Source organism: Lissotriton helveticus, chromosome 7, assembly GCF_964261635.1.
Source record: "Lissotriton helveticus chromosome 7, aLisHel1.1, whole genome shotgun sequence".
In the NCBI taxonomy this organism is placed as follows: domain Eukaryota; kingdom Metazoa; phylum Chordata; class Amphibia; order Caudata; family Salamandridae; genus Lissotriton; species Lissotriton helveticus.
The window spans coordinates 589,310,025-589,336,622 of record NC_136068.1 but is presented as its reverse complement, the minus strand read 5'-3'; the positions used below and the strand labels follow the sequence as shown (position 1 = coordinate 589,336,622).

General features: G+C 48.2%; 1 protein-coding gene across 1 annotated transcript in view; it reads right to left on the bottom strand.

Moving 5' to 3' along the window:
* The window catches only part of LOC144768795 (rab11 family-interacting protein 1-like), a 490,744-nt gene that overhangs the window by 19,232 nt on the left and 444,914 nt on the right, over positions 1–26,598 (bottom strand). Inside the window, exon 5 of the mRNA XM_078652739.1 lies at positions 6,741–6,807. Within this exon, the coding sequence (XP_078508865.1) occupies positions 6,767–6,807 (41 nt within the window). The 3' untranslated portion in view covers positions 6,741–6,766. The remainder of the gene's footprint in view (positions 1–6,740; positions 6,808–26,598) is intronic.

The following is a 26,598-nucleotide window of genomic DNA, read 5'->3' as shown; positions in this document are numbered from 1 at the left end:
TCCGCAGAACCTTGGGGACTAGTGGAATCGGTGGGAAAGCGTACGCAAACGTCAGAGACCAATTGATGGAGAACGCATTCCCCAGAGAGTTCTTGTGGGGATGCCAGCTTGCGAAGCCTTGGCATTTGCTGTTGGTCCTTGTCGCAAATAGATCTAGGTCTGGCCAACCCCACTGATGAAATATGTGTTCCACTGTCTCCTGGTGAAGCTCCCATTCGTGGGTGGTTACCGTTGTTCTGCCGAGCGCGTCCGCGAGGACGTTTTCTGTCCCCGGAACATGCACTGCTTGCAGATTTACATTGCGGTGAAGAGCCCATGACCATAAATCCTGCGCCTCTTGAGACAGGAGAAGAGATCGTGTTCCTCCCTGCTTGTTGACGTAGTGCATGCTTGTTGTGTTGTCCGTTCGTATCAACACATTGGCATCCTGAATGATGGCACAAAATGCCTTGAGTGCAAGAAAAATGGCTCTCAGTTCTAAATGGTTGATGTGCCACCGTTTTTGCTGCGCAGTCCATTTGCCGCTGATCGTGAGGCCTTGTAGATGAGCCCCCCAGCCCTCGAGGGACGCATCTGTAGTGATGGTTAGACTCGGCGCGTCTTGAAGGAACGCGCACCCCTGCCTCAGATGACTTATCTGTGTCCACCAGAGAAAAGTCTTCTTCATGAGTGGCGTGATTTGAATGAGGTCCTCGAAAGTGCCCGAAACCTGTTGCCACTGTAAGGTCAGTTCCTCCTGAAGCGGCCTCATTCGGAGCCGGAAGTAATGGAATACAAGCCGATGCCATCCCTAGAAAAGACTTGTACAGTCGGACTGAAGCTGACTTTCTTTGCATCAGATCTTGTGCTAGCCGACTTATTTTTATCTGTCTCTCTTTTGAGACGAAAGCTTTGAGTTTTTGAGTGTCTAGAGTCGCTCCTAAGAAGGCCCTTCTTTGAGACGATTGCATTTGGGATTTGCTGAAGTTGATTGTCAGGCCTAGAGACTGGAATAGGTGTAGGCACTGTTGAAGGTGTTGATGAACGGTTTCGTGAGAACTGGCCTTTATAAGGCAGTCGTCTAGGTATGGGAAAATTTGTATTCCCTCCAGCCGGAGGTGCGCAGCCACTGGAGCTAAAACTTTCGTAAATACTCTTGGAGCTGACCGTAAACCGAAGGGAAGGACCTTGAATTGGTAATCCCTGCCAGCCACCCTGAAGCGAAGGAATTTCCTGTGACGAGGTAGAATGGGGATGTGGAAAAATGCATCTTGGAGATCTAAGGTGACCATGCAATCTCCTGCTGCTAGAAGATGTAATATTTCCTGAAGTGACAACATCCGGAATGTCAATTTCTTTAGAAATTTGTTCAAAGCGCGAAGATCGAGGATCGGGCGCCACTCCCCGTTCTTTTTCTTTACCAGGAAGAACCTGGAGTAAAACCCCATTCCTCTCATCTTCTGTGGAACACTCTTGATCGCTCCTTTTTGTAACATCACCTTGATTTGGGCAAACAGCTCCCTTAGGTGAGCTGGAGGCTGTCCTTTTGGCGGAACATTTGGAGGGAATTTTTCGAATTCTAGGGCATGGCCCCTGGCCACAATTTCCAGGACCCATTTGTCTGTTGTTATTGACTGCCAGTTGGAGTAAAATTTCTATATTCTTCCGCCAAGTTTTTTGTGAGGGTGGAGAATTGGTGGTGGCAGGTGAAAAGACTCATTGGTGCTTGTCTTTGCCGCAGTAGTTCTTACCCCTGTTCTGGGTGTAGGTTGATCTTTTTTGTCCATAAGACTGGTAGCGCTGTGTCTGATAGCGCTGGTTACTTTGTCTGTATGTGGATTGTTGTTGGTATCCACCTCTATTGGAGGACATTCCTCGTCCTCTTGCTCCTCGAAAGGGCGGCTTGCGGAATTGCAGGGTGCCTAAGGATTTTGCTGTTTCAGAATCCTTTTTAATTGTTTGTAATGCTTCCTCTACTTTGGGACCAAATAAATATTCGCCATCGAATGGCATGTCTAAAACTCTGTTCTGGACTTCTTGCCTGAAAGAAGTTGAACGTAACCACCCCTGTCTGCGCAGGACAGCAGCTCCTGCTAACTGTCGAAATCCTGTAGATGCGACATCTATAGCTGAATCGATAATCTCTTCAGAGATTCTTTGGCCTTCTTGAAGAATTTGAAGTGCTTCAGCTTTGGATTGCTCAGGGAGGAGATCGATAAATGGTGCGATGTCAGACCACATTTGGCAGTCGTACCGCCCTAAAATGGCCAATGCATTGGCAGCACGAACAGTTGTTGCAGCCATGGTGGAAACACGCTTTCCGATTGAGTCTAGGCGTCTGCCATCCCTGTCCGGCGGTGCCGTGACTGCAGAGGATGGATTTCTGGCCCTCTTCTGGGCCGCCTGGACAATTACTGAGTCAAGTTTTGGATGTCCGATCAGACATGCAGGCGATTTTTCAGGTGCTTTATACTGTTTATCTATGCGTGGCAAGACCGGAGGAATGGAGGCCGGCGTTGACATTACCTTAATCCCTTCTTGCCAGATGAAATCAATGATGGGTATTGTCTTTATCTGTCGTCTGGGCTGATCCTTTAAATCGTACAAGAAACAGTCCTGCTCCGTCTGTTCCATTTGTATATGAAAACGTTTGGTTGCACGTTCCATTAGTAAGTGAAAACTAGCCACATCCACCGGAGGGGAGGCCGACGTAGTCTGAGGAGATTGTACTTGATAGTCCTCCCACTCCGACAAATCATCCACTTCTCCTTCTTCCCTTTGGTCTTCATCCTCCGAAGACTGCGGAGCTCCTTCTTGAGTAGGGGGTGATTGTGAAGACGGACGTACCGGAGGAAGCACGGGTGGAGGTGCTTCAGGAGTTGGAGTTGTCGGCCCAGAATCTGCTGACTCTGATGGTGGGAACCTCCTATAGTAATCGTCCAACATATATTGTACGTTGGATAGTAAAGCCAAAGGCACTTGAGCAACCGGGTTATCTTCCACTGGTGTCGATATATGAACAGGAGATTGAGAAACATCATAATCTTCTTCTTGAAGTTTAATATGCAACTCCGATGGGCTAGTTGCTTGTCCAAATGTATTCTGGACCATCTCATCCTCACTTTCAGTGTCCAAAAGTTGGTCTGGCACTTCAGAAGACACCTTTTGAGGTGAAATACAAAGGGGTGAAAACTGCATTGTTGTTTCACGTATTTGCCCTGATGCTTGTTGTGGTGTTAGAAACACTGTCGACGGAGACCAAACCTGTAGTGCAGTGCATGATGATAATTGTGGCGTCGACGGAGGATTCCCTTCCGATGGTTTTGTCGTCGACGAGGCATCCTTCGTCGACGGTTTCTGTTTCGTCGACGGGACACTCTTCGTCGACGGGACACTCTTCGTCGACGGGACACTCTTCGTCGACGGGACCCTCTTCGTCGACGGGACCCTCTTCGTCGACGGGTCACTCTTCGTCGACGGGTCACTCTTCGTCGACGGGTCACTCTTCGTTGACGGGTTACTCTTCGTCGACGGTGTTACTTTCGGCGACGGGTCAATCTTTGCCGACGGTGTTACCTTCGTAGACGGTGTGGAGCCCGTCAACTATTTCTTTTTTGTCGACGGTAGAGCCTTCAGAGGAGTCGACGACGAGGCGTCAACGACGGACGTCGACGGAACAGGCTTCACAGAGACAAATACCATAGTTGGTGACGACAACGACGATGACATAATCATACAAGGTTTAGGTGAGGAAAAAGTTACCGTCGATGTCACTGTAGTCGTCGCTCTCGTCGACGAGGAGGTTGAAGTGGACATCGCCGTTTGAGGAGATGAGGTCTGTGGTAAATTCCTCTCAGATGACTGAGGAATCTTGATGGTAATTCTCTTTTGAAGGTCAGAAGTGCTCTCCAAGCCTTTGCCTGTGGGGACAGCCTTGGATGTTGAAGGCTTATCCAGTCCCTTAGTAGGTGGTTGTTTTTTAGTCACCTTTGCCTTAGGTGATGACATTCCTTCAGGCGCAGGCCTCTTCCTAGAGGCTGCAGTTGAACCAGAGGCAATGCTGCCCACCTCAGATGCAGGATTAGAAGAATCCTTTAGTCTTTTCAACCACAGAAGTAAACGACCCTCTCTATCCCTGAGAGTCTTTTGAGGCATGGTTCTGCAGATCTTACAGTCAGAGGCCTGATGATCTGGGTATAGGCAATATATACACTTTTTGTGTGGATCTTTCTCAAAAAGCCGAAGCTTACCACAACAATCACAGGCTCTGAAGAGAGACTTCTTAGAAGACATCCTTGAAAGTAGTTCAAATTGAAGTAAAGTTGAGAAAACTGAGCAGAGCTCAGGGAGACTCCCTAACACACGACGTGCGGTAAAAAATCTGAGAGCCTGAGCCTCTGGGGAGAAGGTTCTAGTGGGTGCTGGCGCCTGATTGGCTGGACTTTAGACTATACATAATGACTGGGATAGTCACTAAGGTGGAAGTTTTTTCTAGGGTAGCTTGTGCTACTATACTTCCTGTTTGGGAATTAGTGTTTTTTCCAATGTAATTATAGCATATTACTGCTTTTTTATGTACCGTGGGACTCCCACTCCGACGACGGGGAATGATTCAGGCATGTGAATCTATGAAAGACACCCCTAATACTGGAGAATTAGTATTCTCACCCTGCTGGGGGCGTCCCTCAGGGCAGGTGCTGGACAGTAGAGGGGGCAAATTTACTATTCTCACTCCACTGAAGGCGACTCTTAGGTCAAGTGCTGGAAAGTGGCTGTGGGGCAAATTTACTATTCAACAAAGGGAGGAACCAAGAGGGCTATTTTTAATGGGGTCCAGTGTATAGGCCCTGGAGCTATATCATCAAAGAAGGATACACTGTTACCAGGGGAAGTAGAATAAATGAACCAATACTACGTGAGGTGAAGAGGGGGTCAAGGGGAATCCCCCTTTCGGAACTAAAACCCTCACACACCCAGCAAGCTAGGTGTCATGCTTCATCATCTGGGTTTTGCACCTCGTCAGGCTGGCGCTGCAATGTCTGACGGGCTCCCATAATAAAGGGGCTCTTTACCGGAGATCTTTTGTTCCTGCCAGTTGGTCATGTGGATGTGAGGGCTCTAGTGGGAGTGTAGACGTGATAAGTGGGTGAATTAAAAAAAGGTTAATTAATCCACTAAAACTTTTTAATGTGGTGGTTAACTACCTTGATAAAAACAGTGACGTGAAAATACACTCTGGTGCAATGATCCAGCAGTGTAGGTTTCTGCCTGATGGTCAACATGTTTCATGCTCTCTATGCAATTCGTCAAGACCAAGACAAATTATACATAACAGTGCTACACGCTGTGGTAGGACAGTGTTACCTTACACAGGATACTATAGTGCAGGCCCAGGGGTCCTGCTCATTCCTAATGAAATCTAGAAAGGGAGACAAAAAGTAGGGATAATACTCCAGTTAATGGCAACACCGAAGTCCTAGATTGTGGTATATGGTTCATTATTCAAACAAAAACTTCCAAAGTCAAAGGGAATTTCCCTGGACTAACTTATGGAGAATACTTTTGCATCCCAAATAACATTTAGCTATGACACAAACACATTATTTAAAAAGAATTTTAGCCACCAACTAAAATATAACGTATATACGTTTTCTTTATTAAAAAATCTTTTACCTCACTTGACAGGGTATTATCCTTAACATAAGGAACCCACAAAGAAATAAAACATTTCAGAAAAAACAGTTTTTTCTGAAAGACAATTAATACACACCTTTCCTAGTACAGTAAAAATTTCATAAGACATACATCAATAGAGAAAAACTATTACAGTATACATAAAAAACAAATATCACAAAATAAATGTCCAAGATTGGCGTATATATGGAAACCACTCGGCTTTACTTGGATTCTATAGACATAGTGCGCACTATGTCTATAGAATCCAAGTAAAGCCGAGTGGTTTCCATATATACGCCAATCTTGGACATTGGAAGGCTCACACGCATGATAATAAGGCTATTGGATCTGATTATCTGGGACTAACATCTGTTGTTCCGCTGAAAAGAAGGTTTTTTTTGTCTGTTTTCTAATCAAGTTATTTGTATTTATTTTGTGATATTTGTTTTTTTATGTATACTGTAATAGTTTTTCTCTATTGATGTATGTCTTATGAAATTTTTACTGTACTAGGAAAGGTGTGTATTAATTGTCTTTCAGAAAAAACTGGTTTTTCTGAAATTTTAAATTTCTTTGTGGGTTCCTTATGTTAAGGATAATACCCTGTCAAGTGAGGTAAAAGATTTTTTAATAACGAAAACGTATATACGTTATATTTTAGTTGGTGGCTAAAATTCTTTTTAAATAATGTGTTTGTGTCATAGCTAAATGTTATTTGGGATGCAAAAGTATTCTCCATAAAGTTAGTCCAGGAAAATTCCCTTTAACTTTGATTGTCGGTGGTACCCTGTTCCCTGGAACAAGTGGGGTCTTCTCTCTTTTATTAACAAACAAAAACTTGCCAGATTCTGGCACCGGTGCATGGGAGAATAAATTAAAAACCAGGGGAGGGGGGAATATGTTAAAAACACAGCATAGGCTTTGTGTATCAGGACTATATACATATATGACAATAAATGAGGTTACAGTAATGATGTTACGTTTGGGGAACTCAGTCATACTCCACATAATGAGCTATGTAAAAGGACATGGGGGGATATTAAAGCATCGCTAGCAAATCAAGTATTAGGATTTTACAGTCTCACCCTATTTGGAACTATCAGTTATGTCATCAGTCTTCTCCTGTGTACAGGCACCAAGTTGCTCGGTACCCTAAATGAGAGAGGGAAGAAAAGGGGAGATACATAACAAGCGTACGGCTACAGCATCATGCAAAATGTAAAAACGGAGCCAGAATCACTGCCCGACCCAAGAGGAGGTAACCATAAGCACGAGTAAGCTGAGAACTACGCAGAAACCCTTCTCAGGCTCCCAATAGCGTCATCGCAAGTAAGGGTGTGGCCGCAAGTGACCCGGGGGGTCATAGAGGGCTGTAAGTGCAAACCAGGGGTCGTGTCTGACCGGCAAAGGGGGGGCCCGCATCTAGCAAAGTCCCGTGATTGCTGGAGGCTCATAAAACTACCCCCGGTCCGCACACAATAGGGTCCCAGCCTAAACGAGCGCTCGGGGCGCTATCCCCGGTGCCACACGTACCCCACAATAAGAGCCCGGCTCTGTAGGGATGCAAGAGGTGGGAGAGGTAATTCCGCGGACCCGCAAGCAATGGGGTCCATCAAAATGGGTGGGTGGTGGGGAGCTTTTGTCCAACCAAGGGTACAAAAAGTACATCTTACAATATACCAAAGGGGTGCAATAGCAAGGGAATTAAAGAGCCGCCGAGATCACTCACCTGCCCGAAATGCAGACGCCAACCAGAGACCTACCCACACGGAGTCGGGAGGACTGGAGAAGTCGGAGCCGCAAGGAAGCCGCCATTGTTGCTTATAACCTCCGCAACCAACCTGATTAGTCTTAGCCCCTGTCACGTGCCGCTGGTCTCTAGGGTGAAGCGCATGCGTAGTGGGACACCCGGTACTGCCGCATAGCCACGCTATGGACAAATAGGGAAGGCTGCTCCAACCGGGCGGCCATTTTACAAAGTGCAGGACAACCATATTAACACCCGTGTCAGGCAATGTTAATCAATTAATAGGTACCATACAGAGGAGTATGGCAATCCCACTTGGGACATGTTTTTCAGAATGTTATGTGGAGAAATGTATTAGAAAAGTACATCTCTAAAGTGATAAACTAATTATCCAAAACAAGGGTGCTGAGGATATCCCTAATCTTGATCCTGGAGAGTGGCAAGGAGAATACAGGCAAAATACAACTTCTCTTCAGTAACCTCTCAGCTCAGCTACTGAACAATGCTCAGGCGGGTTAACCTTATTTTTTAAACTACGTTGCGGCCATTTCGCATAACAGTAAAGTATCAGTCTCCATGCTTTTCAGCAGGTTTTAGTAGTTTGACGATTTCAAAATTGACACAATATATGGTGTGTATATTTTCTAAAAAAAAACATATTGCTTTTTCCAACAATACAAGGAAGCTGTTCTGGCAATTACATTCCAGTCAAACCATATTCCTTAGAACAGAACGTTTGTCTTAACGTTGTAAGTATACATTTGTTCTAGGTGCTTGACAATGGGTGGGGTTCAGCTTTGCTATTCTCACTTTGCTAGATGCGAACCTCATGGCAGTTGCTGGGGGACAAATTTACTATTCTCACTCTGTTAGGGGCGTGTCTCCGGTCAAGAGCTGGACAGGGGTTGGGGGGCAAATTTCCTATTCTCACTCTGCTGGGGGCATCCCTCAGGACAGTGGCTGGGCAGAATCTCACTCCGCTGGGGGCATCCCTCATGGCAGGCGCTGGACTCTGCTGGGGGCGTCCCTCAGGGAGGTGCTGGGCAGTGACTGGGGGTAAATGTACTATTCTCACTTTACTGGGGGCTACCCTCAGGGCAGGTGCTGGACAGTGGAAGGGGGACAAATTAGGTATTCTCACTCCACTGGGGGCATCCCTAAGGGCAGGTGCTGGACAACTGCTGGTGGGCAAATTTACAATTCTCACTCCACGGGGGCGACCCTCAAGGCAGATGGTTGACAGTGGCTGGGGGGCAAATTTACTGTTCTCACTCCACTGGGGGTGTCCCTAATGGCAGGTGCTGGACAGTGACTGGAGGACAAATTTAGTATTCTCACTCTGCTGAGGGCGCCTCTTAAAGAAAGTGCTGGTCAGTGGTTGGGGGGGGGGGGGATTTACTATTCTCACTCTGCTGGGACGTCTCTCAAGGTAGGTGCTGGACAGTGGGTAGGGGGCACATTTACTGTTCTGACTGCTGAGGGCGTCCCTCAAGGCAGGTGCTGGACAGTGGCTGGAGGGCACATTTACTATTCTCATTCCACTGAGGGAGACTCTTGGGGCAAGCGTTGGACAGTGGCTGGGGCAAATTTACTATTCTCACTCCGCTGGGGACGTCCCCAAGGGCAGGTGCTGGACAGTGGCTGAGGGTCAAATTTACTATTCCCAGGGGACGTCCCTGATGGCAGGTGCTGGACAGTGGCAAATTTACTATCCTCACTCTGCTGGGAGCGTCCCTCAGGGCAGGTGATGGACAGTGGATCTGTTTGCCATTGCAGAGAAAGCACAATGTCAGCACTTTTACGTGCTGGAGGTCTCAAGAAAGCTCTGTCTTGGAGGCACATTCTGCAGAGAGAGGAGCTAGGAACTCCTGTATGCCTTCCCCCTACTACCTCTTGGGTTAATCAAATTCACACTTCTCTAGGTTACAGAATAACTGATTTTGACAGAGCCTCTTGAGTACTAGACAAACATGATGATAGTGATGTGCAGGATCCTTTGAATAAACCAAGATACCATCTAAGTAGATTACAACAAAGTGGTTAGTATGTCAACATATAAATTGGTCCATAAAACGCTGAAAGATTGCTGGGGGATTTTTCCATCCAAATGGCATAAAACAATACTCAAAGAGTCCGAGAGGGGTTCTGAATGCTGTATTCCATGCATTCCCTTCTTTACATGGTTTAACATGCCATATTGCATCAAAATAAACATGCACTAATGCTAAATTCCACTTATCTCAAGTTTTGTTTAAACGAAGGGTTGAAGATTAAAACTCAGTGGATTACCTTAATTTATGGTAAGGATCAACGACCAGAAATATGGCCTTTCTAGATCAAAATTGATGTATTGAAAGACCGTTTGCCTCACAGTATTAAGTATCGTTTAACCTTGACTTTACAGAGTCTTTTTGAAAGAAACCACAAGGTATTTATATTAGCTTCAATATCCTAGTTTGAGATCACAAGGGTTCAGTACATATAAAAGCGCACCTTGCTTGAGTCATTTGGAGTATGTTTCCACACAAAATCACATTATTAACAGGAACTGGATGTTGATATGCTTGATATGAGACTTCATGTGGATACCCCGAAAAATAATGTTGTGATTACCGAAATAATATCTGTTAAATCATGTTTAGAATAAGGTTGACATTCAATGTGAATTTGGTTATTTTGCTTGCACATATGCTAAGGCGCAACTATTCTGTACTCACTAGGCTCACAACTTGGGGTTTTGAATAACCCTTTCCACTGGGTGTAACTGTTTGGGCTTCAATAGTTGATGTGAATCTTAATGTCAAAAACGTGTGTATTACTTTCAGCCCTGCGGAAGTCGTAGGGTCACTCCCTATTTTGCCGCAACGTTTTGGCATAAGGGATTGGAGGACCTGTTTGAAATTAAAGAGAAGAAATCTAGAGCCCAATCAATTATCTTGTGCTTCATTGTATGACTATTGTATATTTCATTGTATAAGACGCGAGTGCTCTAAAGCTGGATAGTTTAATCAATCTTTAATTGAGTTTTGGAGAGGCAGTGTGTTTTCTCTCCCTTTTTAAATGCACAGTACTTTTTTGAGCCTCACTTAAATATAAATGTTAATTCTATATGAGCGCATGTATACCCTCTACACCCAATTGAGCGAATACTGACCACTGGTGCATAGAAACTAGGGGCCCTAAAAGGGATGACCGTAACCCTAGAAATCAGTCCGCAGATTGGGGAGGATGGGTGGGGCGGTAAGGAATCTATCACTAACCAATGTTTCTTACAGATATATCGGTACCGAAGGTAAGTAACTTGTGCATCTGAAAGAAACCCGTTAGTGATAGATTCCTTACCTTAAAATAGATTCCCCAGCAAAACCAACCCCGGTGGTGGGTCTGCGAACCAAGATCACACAAGGAAGTTCCAGAGAACAGAACGGCCAAAGAAGCCGTCTCTCTGGACTTGGCGGTTCGGGCAATAATGCTTAGTAAAAGTGTACAATGAGACCCACTTAGCTGCCTGACAGATGTCTTGTAAGGGGACACCACGTCCCAATGCCGTAGTGGCAGCCGTCGCCCTGGTGGAATGGGCACGCAACCCCACTAGAGGCTCCTATTTGGCCAGAGAATAACAGGCTTTAATACACAAGACGACCCATCGGGAGATAGTCCGCTTGTGTACGGCCCAACCTTACTTGGCGCCTACGTAGCCAACAAAGAGCTGGTCATCCACCCGGAACTGTTGTGTGCGATTCAGGTAAAAAGAGAGCGCACGTTTTGGGTCCAGACGGTGGAGCCTCTCTTCCTCTCTGGAAGCATGCGGAGGCAGAAAGAAGATGGACATGGTGGTAGTCTGCCTTATGTGAAAGACAGTAACAACCTTTGGCAGAAAGGATGGACGTGTCCTGAGCACAACCTTGTCCGAATGGACAGACAGAAAAGGGGGTTTGCAAGAAAGAGCCTGAGCTCACTCACTCTCCCACTCTCCTAGCAGAGGTGATGGCAACCAGGAAAGCAGTCTTCAAAGTTAACAGCCAAAGAGGACAGTTATGAAGAGGCTCAACGGGAGCGCACATTAAATATGTGAGAACCAGATTTAAGTCCCATTGTGGCATTACTAAGTCAATAGGAGGGAAAAGTGAGTAATGCCTTTGAGGAATCTATTAACAACAGGGGACTTGAAAAGAGAGGGCTAATTAGGAAGCATAAGAAAGGCTGAAATATCAGAAAGGTAGCCCTTGATAGTGCCCAGAGCAGAGCCCTGCTGGGCCAAAGAAAGAAGGAACAGTAGGGACTTCAGATAGAGGGGCAGAAAGGGGATCCAGTCTTTGCTATGCACCATGCCACAAACTTGTCCCACCTGCAGGCTTATGCCAACTTAGTGGAGGGATGTCTGTCTGCCAGAATGACATCACAGACTTCAGGAGGCAAGTCGAAAGGAATCAACTGCCGCCGTTCCATCTCTACGCAAGGAGGTGGAGACAGGACAGGTTCAGGTGGAGGACAGTCCCCTGCTGCTGCAACAGAAGATCCTCCCGAAGAGGCAGGCGGATCGGGGGATCGATGGTCATACCGAGTAACTCGGGATACCAAACTCTTCAAGTCCAGTCCGTAGCCACAAGAATAACTTGCGCCCGGTCGCGCCTGATCTTCTTCAGCACTCTGGGCAGAAGTAGTATAGGCGGTGAGGCATACAACAGACCGCAACTCCACTCGCGACGCCTAGCGAGTGTCGCCTTGAAAATTCCAACACGCAGAACTACTGACATTGCGCGTTCTCTTCAGTGGCACTTCGATCTAACCAAGGCTCACCCCACTGTTAAAAGAGACCTAGCGCCACCTCCGAGTGAAGATGCCATTCGTGATCCATCATGCACCTGCGGCTGAGTTCGTCTGCCCTGGCATTCAGTGAATCTGCCAGATGTTGAACCACCAGGAAAATGCCCTGATGTTCCAGCCATGTCCAGAGGTGCAGAGCCTCCTGACATAGGGTCAATGACCCCACCCCGCCCTGTTTGTTGCAGTACCACATGGCAGGGGTGTTATCTGTGAACGCCTGCACTACTCTCCCCTTGACAGAGGGAAGGAATGCCTTCAGTGCAAGTCGGATCACCCGGAGCTCCAGAAGGTTGATATTTGAGCCTGGACTCCGCCGGAAAACAGAGGCCTCTGATCTCCACCTCTCCCATGTGGCCGCCCCATCCCAGGAGGGACGCATACATCACCACTGTGTGCTCCGGTAGAGGAAGGGAGAGGGTTCTGCCACTGACCCAATGCTGGTTCGTGAGCCACCACTGCAATTGTTGTGCAGTGCCCTCCGAGATCTGGACGTAATCGGACAGGTTCCCCTGATGCTGTGCCCACTGGAACTTCACGTCCCACTGCAGAGCCAGAATATGCCACCTGGCATGATAGATCAGCTGGATGCAGGAGGCCCAGCAGCCTCCGGGTCATTCTGACTGAAACCTGGGACAGGGGCCGAAAGAATGGAATCATAGCCCGAATGTCCCGGACTCGCTGTTCGGGAGGATAGACCCGAAACTGCGCCGTGTCCAGAACCGCTCCGATGATGCAAATGCAGGTCAGTCGTAGTCTGGAGGTGGGAGATGGCTGTCCGGGACGAGCCCGCCTTCAACAGCCAGTTGTCGAGATGAGGGCAGACTGGAACCCCTGATCTACGCAGATGAGCTGCGACCACCGCCATCACTTTCGTGAACACCAGAGGAGTGCTAGTAAAGCCAAAGGGGAGCACGGTAACCTGAAATTGCTCGTGGCCTACCGTAAACTGCAGGTAACGTCGGTTGACAGGTAGGATGGGAATGTGGAAATATGCAGCCTGCGGGTCCAACGCTACCATCCAATTTCCATGTTCAAGGGCAGACAAGACCTGAGCCACAATTAACATCTTGAACTTCTCCTTCCGGAAGAAGCGATTGACGTCCCTGAGGTCCAATATAGGACGCAGGCACTTGTCCTTCTTGGGCACCAGAAAGTAGTGGGAGTAACAACCACCTCATACTTCTGGCGCAGGAACACGCACGATGGCCCCCTTGGCCAAGAGGGCCGTGACTTCCTGTTGAAGAAGTGGCAAGTGATCCCCCGACATGTGGTGGTACTGGGGTGGCATGGCTGGAGGGATAGTCTCAAAGGGGAGGGAGTAGCCCCTTAGGACTATTTGTAAAACCCCCCTTTCTGAAGTGATGGTGCGCCAGTGGAAGACTTGATGGTGAATCCTGCCGCCACTGGAGTTTGATGGGCCTGAAAAACCGAACTAGGAACGTTTGGAGGCAGTGGTGGCTGGGGTGGAGGTGGACTGACCCGCCCGCTGGCCCCTGACCTGGCTCGGCGGGTCCCACATCCGCGCTCAGACTGTTGCTGTGCAGGCCTGTGGTTCTGAAGCGAACGTGTCGGGGCGCCGCTTCCGTGGCCTTGAAAGGAGCGAAAAGCAGAAGGTGGAGGAGGGCGTAAGGCGGAGAGGCCCAAGGACTTGGCCGTAGCCCGCCAGTCCTTAAAGCGCTCCAATCCATTATCTGCTTTGTTGCCAAAAAGGTGAATACCAGGTGTGGCAACTATCGTGGAAATAGCCCTACCGGGCGAGTCGGCAGTGTCAATGCCATAACGGATAGTGAACTTGGCTGCATCCCTCCCTTCAGCAATAGCTTGAGAGAGCACTGTCCGGGCCTCCTCTGGACATTGAGGCAGCACGTGTGCCACCGTATCCCACACAGAGTGGGATTAATGGCCCAAGAGGCATGCGGTGTTCATAGAGCACAGCCCTGAACTGGCGGAAGAAAAAATCTTCTTACCGAACTGCTCCAGTTTCTTGGATTCCCTGTCCAGGGGTGGTGTATGGAATCTGCTCGGGGACGCAGAGGCTTGGACAACCAAGCTCTCAGGAGTGGGGTGTTGGGAAAGGAAAAGGAGGTCGCCCATGGCCGGGCGATGGCGTTGGGCAATGTTCCAATCCAGAGGAGCCCCTGTGTTGGGCCTGGACCAGGTGCCCAAAAGAACGTCGGAAAGTGCTTCGTTAAAGGCAGCAGTGGCTCCGCAGAGGTAGCTGCTGGCTGAAGCACTTGTCAGAAGGTTAGTCCTGATGGCCACTGTAGGGAGCTCAAGGTGGAGGGTCTCGGCCTCCCTACGCAACACCACTGCATAACTTGTACCCACCTCCGTAGCACGGTAGGAGGAGTTAGCATGCCAAGGTCAGGAGAGGTATCAAGACCACTCGCATCTCCCAGCTCCTCTGCCCAGTCCGGGTCAAGCTCACATTATGCTATGAGAGGGTCCTCAGACCACTCCCAGTCCTCCCCTTCCTCCGAACAGGCTGAAAATAAGGAGGAAGGACATAGGGATAGAAATCCCCCATCGGTGTCAGAATCGGCATTGGGCAATGCTGGTCCGGCATCGTATTCACATCGGGGCTGAAACCGGGGACAACGTCGTCCAGTGGACTGGGCGATGTCGGAGGTGGGGCTGGTGGGGTCGACGTCGGTGGAGGTGCTGGTGGGGTCGACGTCGGTGGAGGTGTCACAAGGTTGACCGGGATCCGAACACAGGCAGTCGGCAATGGCAGGACTGCTATCATCTGTTTACGTGGGTCACTCAGGGTGGCACAATCAGGGCTTCAGGGCCTGGTGACTCCTTTATCACCCATGTCCTGGGTACCACTTACCAGTGACTTATAAGGGGGTTAAAGTCCTTGCCAATTCATATACATCACATTTAGGGAGAGAGCATTGTCACTGGAGCCTGGTTTGCAGGTTCCAGTGCACTTTCAGAGTCATAACCATCAGCATTCAGGCAAAACGAGTGAGGGGTGACCATACAAAAAGGGCACTTTCCTAAATATCTTGGCATCATTGTTACGCAACGCTATTGGTCTGAATGATAAGCACAGATGGGGTTTTTCCATTTTGGGGAGTAACATTAATACTAGCCTTGCTCATTGAAGATATGACCCACCCCGTTCATGCTAAGTGATTGTATAGTTCCATTAATTTGGGAATTTGCTGTGGGTCAAAGGACTTGTTAATAACTGGTCATATAACCATCTATTCCTGTGGCTTTATTGGCCTTAAGGGCATGAATAGCTTTAAGTACCTTCTCCTTAGTTATTGTAAGTCTAATTCCTAATTCCCTTCCTGTTCCTGGGTCACTTTATACAGACAACCGTTTTGGTCTTTTAGGTTAGGAGTTTCAGAGGAATACACATTTTCATAGAATTGTATGAACTCTTCTATTTCATTCTCTTTGCTCACCAGTCTCGCACCTTTACTGGAGACTATTTATCTTACATATGTTCTTTCTCTTTTCTCCTTCAGTTAACAGGTCATACACTTACCCAACTTGTCACTCGTCTTGTAGGATGTTCTTTTAAAATAAGGCAAGGCTCGTTATACTTTTTTACATATGTGGATTTCAATTAACTTTCAGTTACTGTCAGTGTTTGAAGAAATTCAGGGAGTAGGGTCTGTCCATAATCTCCTTCTGTGAAATGTAATCTTTTCCGTGAATTTGTGCAATTTGTGTTCCAATATATCACAAATGACTAACACCATGTTTAATCTGCAGCCTTTTTAGAATGCCCATGTTAAAGCAATTGTTTGAGCACTCTTACTTCTGACGAACAAGTGACTTACCTTCGGTAACAATATATCTGTAAGAAACATTGGTTAGTTATAGGTTCCTTACCTTAGAATTACCCCCGGGCATCAGACTGGATCCGGAAAGTTTTTCGTCAGCAGTACTCCTGCGCGTAGGAAGGTTGCGTCGGTCGACTCCGCGTTCGTCGCTGTGGTCGCCGGGATGACGTCGTGGTAGCTACAAAGACGTCGCCCTCGCGCGCTGACGTAAGTTTTGTACATGACTATCCACGCCAGAAGCGCAGAGCCATGCAAGACACTGACCACTGGTGCATAAAACTAGGGCCCTGAAAGGAAATCCTTAACCCTAGAAGTCCGTTCGCAGAACGTGGAGGATGGGTGGGGTGGTAAGGAATCTATAACTAACCTATGTTTTTTACAGATATATATCGTTACCGAAGGTAAGTAACTTGTTCATCTGAAAGAAACAGTTAGTTATAGATTCCTTACTTTAGAATAGATACCTCAGCAATACCAACCCTGGGGTTGGGTCTGCAAACCAAGTTCACACCAAAAAGTCCTTGGAAACAGAACAGCCAAAAAAGCCGTCTCTCCGGACTTGGCTGTCCAGGCAGTAGTGTTTAGTGAACTTGTGCAGAGATGCCCACGTAGCTACCTGACAGGTGTCATTGAGGGGACCGCCTCGTTCCAAAGCAGTAGTAGCTGCCGTAGCCCTGGTGGAACGACCCACCCGGACATGGTTCGTTTGTGCACGGCCCGACCTCTCTGTGCGCAACGTAACCAACAAAGAGCTGATCGTTCACCCGGAATTGTTTGCTGTGATCCAAGTAGAAGAAAGCGCACGTTTTGGATCCAGACGGTGGAGCCTCTCTTCCTCTTGAAGGATGCAGAGGCAAAAAGAAGGTGGGCAAAGTGATGGTTTCGCCAATGTAGAGAGAAGTAACCACCTTGGGAAGAAAGGAAGGTCTAGTTCACAGGACAACCTTGTCCGGATGAACAGCCAGAAAGGGAAGCTTGAAAAAAAGAGCTTGCAGCTCACTCACCCTGAGTGCAGAGGTGATGGCCACCTGAAAGGCAGTTTTCAAAGTGAGAGGTCTGAGAGGACAGTTATGTAGCGGCTCAAAGGGAGCGCACATGAGGTAGGTAAGAACCAAGTTCAAGTTCCACTGAGGCATTACAAAGGGAACAGGAGGAAAAAGAGGAGTAATGCCCCTAAGGAATCTTTTTACAACAGGGGACTTGAAAAGAGAAGGCTGATCAGGAAGCCTAAGGAAGGCTGAAATGGCCGAGAGGTAGCCCTTTAGAGTGCCCAGAGCAGAACCCTGATGGGCTTAAGAAAGGAGGAACAAGAGTACCTCAGAAAGAGGGGCGGAAAAGGGATCCACAGCTTTTGCTGCGCACTATGACACAAATGTGTTCCACCTGCAGGCGTATACCGTCTTAGTGGAGGGATGTCTGGCTGCCAAGATAACATCACAGACTTCAGGATGCAGGTCAAACGACATCAACTGCCGCCACTCAATCTCCACGCAAGAAGGTGGAGGCTGGACAGGTTCGGGTGTAGGACCATCCCCTGCTGCTGTGACAGAAGGCAGTCTGATCAGAGGATCGATGGCCATGTTGAGCAGCTCGAGATACGAGACTCTTCGTGCCCAATCCGGAGCCACAAGAATGACTCAGGCCCGGTTGCGCTTGATCTTCTTCAGCACTCTGGGCAGAAATGTTATAGGCGTAAAGGCGTATAGAAGACCGCAACTCCACTCGCGTTGAAAAGAGTCGCCAAGCAAATGCTGCCTTGGAAATTCCAACACACAGAACTGCTGACATTGCGCGTTCTCTTCGGTGGCGAATAGATCTAACCAAGGCTTTCCCCACTGCTAAAAGAGACCTTGCACCGCCTCAGAGTGAAGACGCCATTCGTGATCCATCATGCACCTGCGGCTGAGTTCGTCCGGCCTGGCATTCACAGAACCTGCCAGGTATTGAACTTCCAGGGATATGCCCGGATATTCCAACCATGTCGAGAGGCGAATGGCTTCCTGATATAGGGTCCACGACCCCACCCTCCCTTGTTTGTTGCAGTACCATATGGCCGGGGTGTTGTCCGTGAACACCTGCACTACTCTTCCCCAGACAGAGGGAAGGAATGCCTTGAGTGCAAGATGAATCGCCCGAAGCTCCAGAAGGTTGATGTGGAACCCGGACTCTGCCGGAGACCAAAGGCCTCTGATCTCTGCCTCCCCCATGTGGCCGCCCCATCCCAGAAATGATGCATCGGTCACCACTGTGAACTCTGGATGAGGAAGGGAGAGGGATCTGCCGTTGACCCAATCCTGTTTTGAAAGCCACCACTGCAATTGGTGTGCAGTGCCCTTCGAGATCTGGACAAAATCAGACAGATTCCTCTGATGTTGTGCCTACTGGAACTTCAGATCCCACTGCAGAGCTCGCATATGCCATCTGGCATGGTCCACCAGCAGGATGCAGGAGGCCATCAGACCCAGCAGCCTGAGGGTCATCCTGACCGAAAACCGGGATAGAGGCTGAAAGATCGGAATCATAGCCCGAATATCCCAAACTCACTGTTCGGGAGGATAAACCCGAAACTGCATTGTGTCCAGAACAGCTCAGATGAAGAAGAGCTTCTGAGAGGGGGTCAGGTGTGCCTTCGGTATGTTGACGGAGAAGGCCAGCGTATGCAGGAGGTCGGCCGTAGTCTGGAGGTAGGAGACGACAGCCTGAGGCAAGACTGCCTTCAACAGCTAGTCATAGAGATAGGGGAAGACTGGAACCCCTGATCTGCGCAGATGATCTGCGACCACCACCATCACTTTCGTGAACACCCGAGGGGCACTGCTTAAGGCCAAAGGGGAGCCTGGTAAACTGAAAGTGCTCCTGGCCTACCGTGAACCGCAGGTAACGCTGGTGGGCCGAGGATGTGAAAGTAAGCGTCCTGCAAGTCCAACGCTACCATCCAGTCTACAGGATCGAGTGCAGACAAGACATGATCGAGCGTCAACATTTTGAACTTCTCCTTCCGGAGGAAGCGGTTGACGTTCCTGAGATCCAAGATAGGACGCAGGCCTTTCTTCTTGGGCACCAGAAAGTGGTGGGAATACAACCTACTTCTGGGTCAGGAACGTGCTCAATGGCTCCCTCGGCCAGGAGTGCCGAAAATTCCTGATGGAGAAGGGCCCGATGATGCTCCAACATGCGAAGGTATTGAGGTGGCATTGATGGAGGGGTAGTCTCAGAGGGGAGGGAGTAGCCCCTTCGGACTATTTGCAAAACCCACCTGTCCGACGGGATGGTGCGCCAGTGCGGGAGGTGATGGCGAATCTTGCTGCCCACTGGCGATTGGTGGCCCTGAAAGGTCGGAATGGGAGGGTTTGGAGGCTGCTGCAGAGGGGGCTGTGGTGGACTGGCCCACACGGTGGCCCACAGAACCACGGCGCTGGTTCCTGCGGCCCCGGCCGTGCAGAGGCTAAACAGCTTGCACTGGCCTGTGGCCCTGGGGGGGATTTGGTGGGGCACCACTTCCGTAGCCACGAAAGGGGCGAAAGGCAGATACTGTAGGGCGGGTGGTGGAGAGGCCCAAGGGCCTGGCCGTAGCCCGAGTCCTTAAAGCGCTCCAGCGCCTTGTCTGCCTTGTTGCCGAAAAGGCGACAGCCATCAAAAGGCATGTCCATAAAGGTGAATTGGACATCCCGGAAAAACCAGTCGACCGCAACCAGGTGTAGCGTCGAAGGGCTACTGACTTGGAAATCGTCCTGCCTAGTGCATTTGCGGTATCCAGCCCACAGCGTATGGTAATCTTTGCTGCGTCTTTACCCTCGGCAACTGCACGGGAAAGCACAGCCCGGGCCTCTTCCGGGCACTGGGGCAGCACCTGCGCCACCGTATCCCACATAGAGTGGGTGTAACGGCCCAACAGACATAAGGTGTTTACCGACCGCAATCCCAAACTGGTGGAAGAAAACGTTTTCTTCCCAAGGTGGTCCAGCTTTTTGGATTCTCCATCGGGTGGTGCGTTAGGGAATGCGCCTTTGGAAGTGGAGGCTTGGACCACCAACCACTCAGAGGTGGGTTGTTGGGCATGATAAGTGGGGTCGGGTCACCCGGGACCAGGCGGTGGCGTCAGGCAATCCTCCTGTCCACAGGAGCCCCTTTGTTGGACCTGGACCAGGTGCCCAAAAGGATGTCTGTGAGGGCTTCATTAAACGGCAGCAGGGGCTCCAAAGAGCTCACTGCCGGTTGAAGGACCTCTGTCAGGAGGTTAGTCCTGACTGCCACCGTAGGTAACTCAAGGTGGAGAGCCTCGGACGCCCTACGCAACATCACTGCGTATGACGCTCCCTCCTCTGTAGCCACGGTAGGAGACAACATGCCAAGGTCTGGTGAGGTATCCAGACCACTGGCTTACCCCAGTTCCTCTCTCCAGTCCTGCTCATGAGTCAACTGGTCAGTTAAAGGGTCCCTAGACCCCTCCCAGTCCTCCTCACCCTCCTCTGGCTGCCAATCTGGTCTCAAAGAGCCAGGGTAGAACAGGGGCACTAAAGTACCCGTCGACACCGGTCTGACTTTGTATCTACCTCAAGGTGGAGGCCGGGGTCGACGTCTGCTGGGAACACAGCCGACGCCGGTTGCGGACGTGGTGCCAGTGGAATTTGCACCGGGGAGGCATAACAAGGGCGACCAGCGCCGATCTGGATCCTGGATCCAGGCCTGGATCCAAGGGGACCCTGCGGAAATGAGGGCGTAGCTGAAGCCGCCGAAGACCCAGCCGAGTCCGTGGGGACCGAAGGCGCGCCAGTGGAGTCGGGCTGCCCAAAGATGGCGTGCATCGTTTCCTAAAACTGACGAAGCTGGGCAGGGGTCGCTCCCGGCACCTTCAAGGGGGGTAAATTTGGAGCCGACCGTACCGGCTCCGCACGTGGAACTGCGGGAGGAGCACCACCCGCATCCCTAATCGCGTCGGCCAGCGGACAGGGAGAAGTCGTAGAGCACCGATGTTTCTTGGACTTCTTCTTGTGCTTCGACTTACCTGACCCGAGTGCAAATACAAACAAAAAATGGTGTAGGCTCCGTGATCGGTCCCTAAAATTGCTCCGCGACCGGGACCTCGAGCGGCGCGGAGCCGACTGCCGGGCCTCGAGTAGCTTTTGGGACCGCTCCCGCAAAGACTTCGGGCCATGGTCCGGCAGTCGGAGCACGACTTGGGGTAGTGGTTACACTCCAGGCAATAGAGGCACATGCGGTGCGGGTCCGTCACCGACATCAGTCGGGTACAGGAATCGCAGGCCTTGAAGCCGGGCATCCCTCGTGCACCAGGAGTCGATAAACTCTAAAAACAAATTCGACAAAAGTCGAGAAAAAAGTCAGTCAAAAAGTGACTGGAGGTACCGCTCTCTCCGGATCTGCGCTTGCTAGCGTGGAAAAAGAAAGAACTGACGTCAGCATGCGAGGGCGGCATCTAAGTGCCTACCGTGATGTCATCCCGGCGACCACGACGCCGAACGCGGAGTCGACCGACGCCACCTTCAGACGCGCAGGGGTACTGCTGATGAAAAACTTTACGGATCCAGTCTGACGCCTGGGAGTAATTCTAAGGTAAGGAATCTATAACTAACTGTTTCTTTCAGATATCATTTTCATGTTTGGCACAGTAAAGTGAGCATTCTCATTAAAACTAGCAATGCGTCTGTAAACCCTATTGCGGAATGTTTTCTCAAGGCCTTTTCACTCTTCTCGTGAGAACATCATGCACTTACTAACACCACTACTCAGAGTTTTGATTTCTGTCATGTGTATCCTCCTCCATCTGCCTATATGAAATTGTTTTCTAAAGGCTGGGGAAAATTGGGGAGTAACTAGCAGCATATGCTGAGCAGCTTGGATAGGCAATGCTCTGCCTCTTATTTGCTGTGAACATCTATTTGTGATTGTTTTTTCAAAATAAACATGCTTTAGACTTCACGCAGGTTCAAGGCCATTTTTCTTCCACAACTCAAGTAACTTCAGTTCTGCCTCCAATTTTGCATATATAACAAGCATAATTTAGTCAGTTAAGTCACAATAGTATTGAATTTACCTCTAAGAAAAGCTTTAAAATATCTTGTACGCCTAGTAGCTTCAAATGAAATATTACTTGATGTGGAACACAATTTCCTTCCTTAATATTGGGTCTCTCAGTAACGAAGGGTGTAAGCGCTATCCCCCTCGTCTCATCAATTTAAAGCTGAAATCCAGATTATTACCAACATATTGTCAGACAATGTGATTGAGCAAATGCTCGCTGAGTGAACTGGAGGCAACAGAGCTTAGCAAATAAAAAAAGTCGATTGTTGAAAAAGAGCTACACATTTATGAAAAAATGAAAAATCTCTTGCTTGTTTATTTCTCTTCCATGTTACTTGGGCCTGATTTAGAGTTTGGAGGATGGGTTACTCCATAACTATCTTGACTGATATCCTGCCCACCTTACACTGTGGTACTTGTAATAAGGTAGACTGGATATCTATCATATCTGTGAAGGAGTAACCCATCTGCCAAACTCTAAATCAAGCCGTTCGTCTGTAAGAGGTTTTTACAAACTAGCTACAGAGGTGGCAGGGGCCTACTACCAATAAATGACTTTACAGGTAAAGGACATCTTAAATCTCTGTTAGTAGCATGACGATGCTGGGATTAACCCCCTCATCCCACATTACAACACGATAAAGACACTTTGGGTCGATATCGCTTGCAGGACCGCCTTCCCCCAAACCCACATTTGCCCAGGCATACCATGAGTGAACCACAGCAGTGCCATCAGAAGGACAGAAGGTACTTTGGGAATTTATGTGTATCAATCTGTATTTGGCTGCGATCGCTATTTCTATTTTTCTGCTCTCTCCTCATATCTACTATCGGATCTAATTTTGACCAAAGCACCTCTTCCACTATGGTCACCACTTCGTGATTAAGAGTTTCTAGCCTGTCCATCCTTCGGGTGGGTATCTCCATGCAGCTCAATCTGTAAAACGTCTGCTGCTTCCTCATGTCCAACCCATGCGCAGGAGGATGCTTGAAGTCACTCGATAAGTAAGAATACGTGCCAGAGGGTGAAGATGGGGAGCCACTGTTACAGGGATTGGGTGTCAATGTCTAAATGGGATTTGGTTTCCAGGCAACCATCAGCAACACCAGGGCTGGCCTGGACCACCAGTCGACGTCTTCGTGCACCAGGTAGGACTAATGGTCAATGGTGCTAAGGGAATCTAGTTTTGACCTATGAAACAGTGAGGGCTCATATATACTCAATGAGTAAGAGGTGCAGATATGTCTGGTATATATATATCAATATATATATCTATATATATATATCTATATATATATATATATATATCTATATATATATATATAGAGTGTGAGAGAGAGAGAGAGAGAGAGAGAAAGAAAGAAATATATATTGTTTAAGCAAAAATGGACTTAATTTATAAAAAAATATATTCCGGACCATAAAATAATTTAATATACTTCAATTTCACCAACTAAAAAAAAATGTACAGTGCCACCTACAGTATGCAATGTGAATGTATTTTCAAATACATAACATTAAATTGTTGTACATATATGTTGTAAAAACACATAGTAAATGAATGTGTTGAATTTGTTTTCTAAATAACTGATAATTGATATCCTGACCATCTAATAGCCCAAAAACAACCACATTTCTTCTATAATAGATGGTGCTTACATGTTTAGCCGTGAAGGTTACTCCACAGATCACCCATATAGCATCCCCTCAAATACAATAATAAAAGGAGGAACAAAGTTCCTCCCTCCATTTCAAGTCATCTTGGAGTACTCCATTGCATTCACATGTGTCTCCTGTACAAACATCAACTCTGCCTTCTGTTGCCTTAAACAGGAGAACATCTCTTTGGTCTCCTAGGAAAATGCTCGAACCCCTGCACATTCTAAGTGAATGTTTTTGTTTATTCCCCTACCAAAGCGCAGTGAGGCCACTATGTGTTGGTAACTACCACTTTACTAAAACACCAAATAAATAAACATATTTATGTTTTACAAAAATGAATGTGTCCTTGTGAAATCTAACTGGTGCTCATGTAAAGCACTCAGATACCTTCGGGTCGAGTTTGACCTATATAAAACTGCAAAAGAAAAAGGTTGGGAACCACTGCATTAGGGCAGTGCAGAGGACACTTTCTGTTCAGAGAAGCAGTAATAAGATCTAGGTAATCCAATTGGGGGATCAGGACTGTCGCTTTGGAGGCAAAGCTCCATTCTTGAACCTCCAGAAATAGACAACTTAAGACATTCGCCTTCAGGTTCAGAAAGCCACCAAGATTTACAGTTAATTGGAAAATGCCCCAATGCAGCACCCACTGCCCCAAATGCAAGGCCTCCCAGCACTAGGTCCTAAAAGCCACACAGCCCAATTGATTATAATAATGTTCGGTAGCTGTGTTATTTGAAAGTTTCTGAACACACTACGAGATGGAGTGAAGAAAGGCCTGCAGGGAAAGGCGGACTGCCATCAACTCCACCACACTGATGAACATTTGGGGCTCCAATGTAGGCCAAACTCCTGGCATCGTCATCTTCCTCAGATGACAGCCACAGTCCAACAAAAGCGGTCTAAGACTGAAGGGGTGACCCTCCGTTAGTCTGGAGGGGCACATCCACTGATGGAAATTGAGGTCTGTGAGGACAGAATAGAAGATCTCTACATGATCTAAGAGACCCCCATGATGCCAAAGCTACTGGCTTCTTAAGCACCATCAAATGGCCCTCATTTGCCCTATGGCAAATGGTATCAACAAGATGCACAGTTAATCAAGCTCCACATGGGAAGGACCTGGAGAACCGGGATCTTAATCTGATTTAGTAAGTTCAGAATCATATTACATCGTTAATAACTAAAAATCTCTGAGGCGCAGGAAAGGACCTAATACAGGTTGTGTCCGGCACCATGCAGAAGAAGCTTAGTCTCTGAGCAGAGAACAGGGGAGACTTATGAAGGCTGACTGAGTACCCCATTAGCTAAAGAGATTTATGGTATTTTGGAGAAGGTCCATGAACAATCCAGTGTATCCTGCCTTCCACAGCCAGTCTTCCAAATACAGAAATACATGGAATAATGATCTCTTTAGTGAAGCCCTTCAAGAGCTAGCGCTCTGGTGCTTTGGTGAAGACTCACAGAGCAACCTTTACACCAAAGGGTAGAACTTCAAATTGGTAGTGCTGGTATCACACTGTGAAAAAGCACTACTGTCTGTAAGCAGGGGGGTCAGCAGATTAAAATATGGGAGATGCAGGGACACCATCCAATCCTATACATGGATTGATCAGTATTGACTAAAAAACAGCATTTTGAACTTATCCTGCCAAGCAAAGAGGTACTACAGTCTTAGGTCCAAAATGGTTCTGAGAATCCAATCGTTCTTGGAAACCAAGAAGTAAATGAAGTAGTAGCCCCTCTGCTTCAATGGAACTGCCATAGCCCTCTTGTGCAACAGGGTGAGTTCGTCTGAATAAAAGATTGAGAAATGCCCTATGCAGTACTTACTTACAGAAGGTGGATGGCAGAGAAAGTGAACAGAAACGGAAGGGTGTAGTCCATGTGAATAAACTGGAGCATCCAGCAACCCATGAAGATCGTTTCCCAGTAGGTCAGGAAATGAGAGATCCTTCCCCCAACATAGAGCTGCTGGCGGAGCAAGTAAGCCTGCTTCCTCACTCTCTGCATGGTCCGGACAATCTTCAAGTGGCTCCCCATCAGCACCAGACGCACCGTCACTCAGGCCCTCATCACCAGCCACCTGGACTATGGCAACACCCTCTACACTGGGGTCACCTCTTAGTTGCTGAACAGACTTCAGCCCATCCAGAGCGCAGCAGCCAGGTTTGTCCTCGACCTCTAGAGGCAAACTTACATCACCCCTCACCTCAGAACACTTCACTGGCTCCCTGTCCACAAGAGGCAGGTTCGGATTGGGATCACAATTAGGCCCGGGCACTACCAAAAAGTGTCCCACATTCCCTGAACATCCCTTTCATGGATCACCATCTGGTTAGTTAGTCTCACTGGAATCTGGCTGGTTATGTTTTGTTATAGTTTTGTATAGCGGCCCAAAGTCATTGGAGACATGAGCATCAGTTACATTACACAAGATCAAATTAATTTTCATTTTCAGTATGGAGATTAAGTGATGTGTCCAGAATCACAGGATGTTGAGCTGACGCTGGTACTTGAACCCAGTTTTAACATCTGCAGCTCTGACCATGGTGCTACATTCAATTATATGCAACTCTCTCTTCCCCCCAACAAGGTCTTAAGGACACTGGGGCGGAGGTGACCTGGCTGCTGAAGAGAATACTTCTCTTACCCCATACCCAGCCCATTATAGCCTTAGGGCATTTAGTTGCCAAGGAAGGTGTCAAATAGCTGCTGCAAGGGGGGGAGAGATATAAATAAGTGAGTTTAGGTGAGAATGGCCAAATATCACCTGCCCCCCTGCAAGGCACCTGCACACAACACACCCTCCTTGCACTCCCCATGGGCTAAAAGTGATGGCCCAGTGGGGATAACACTACTTC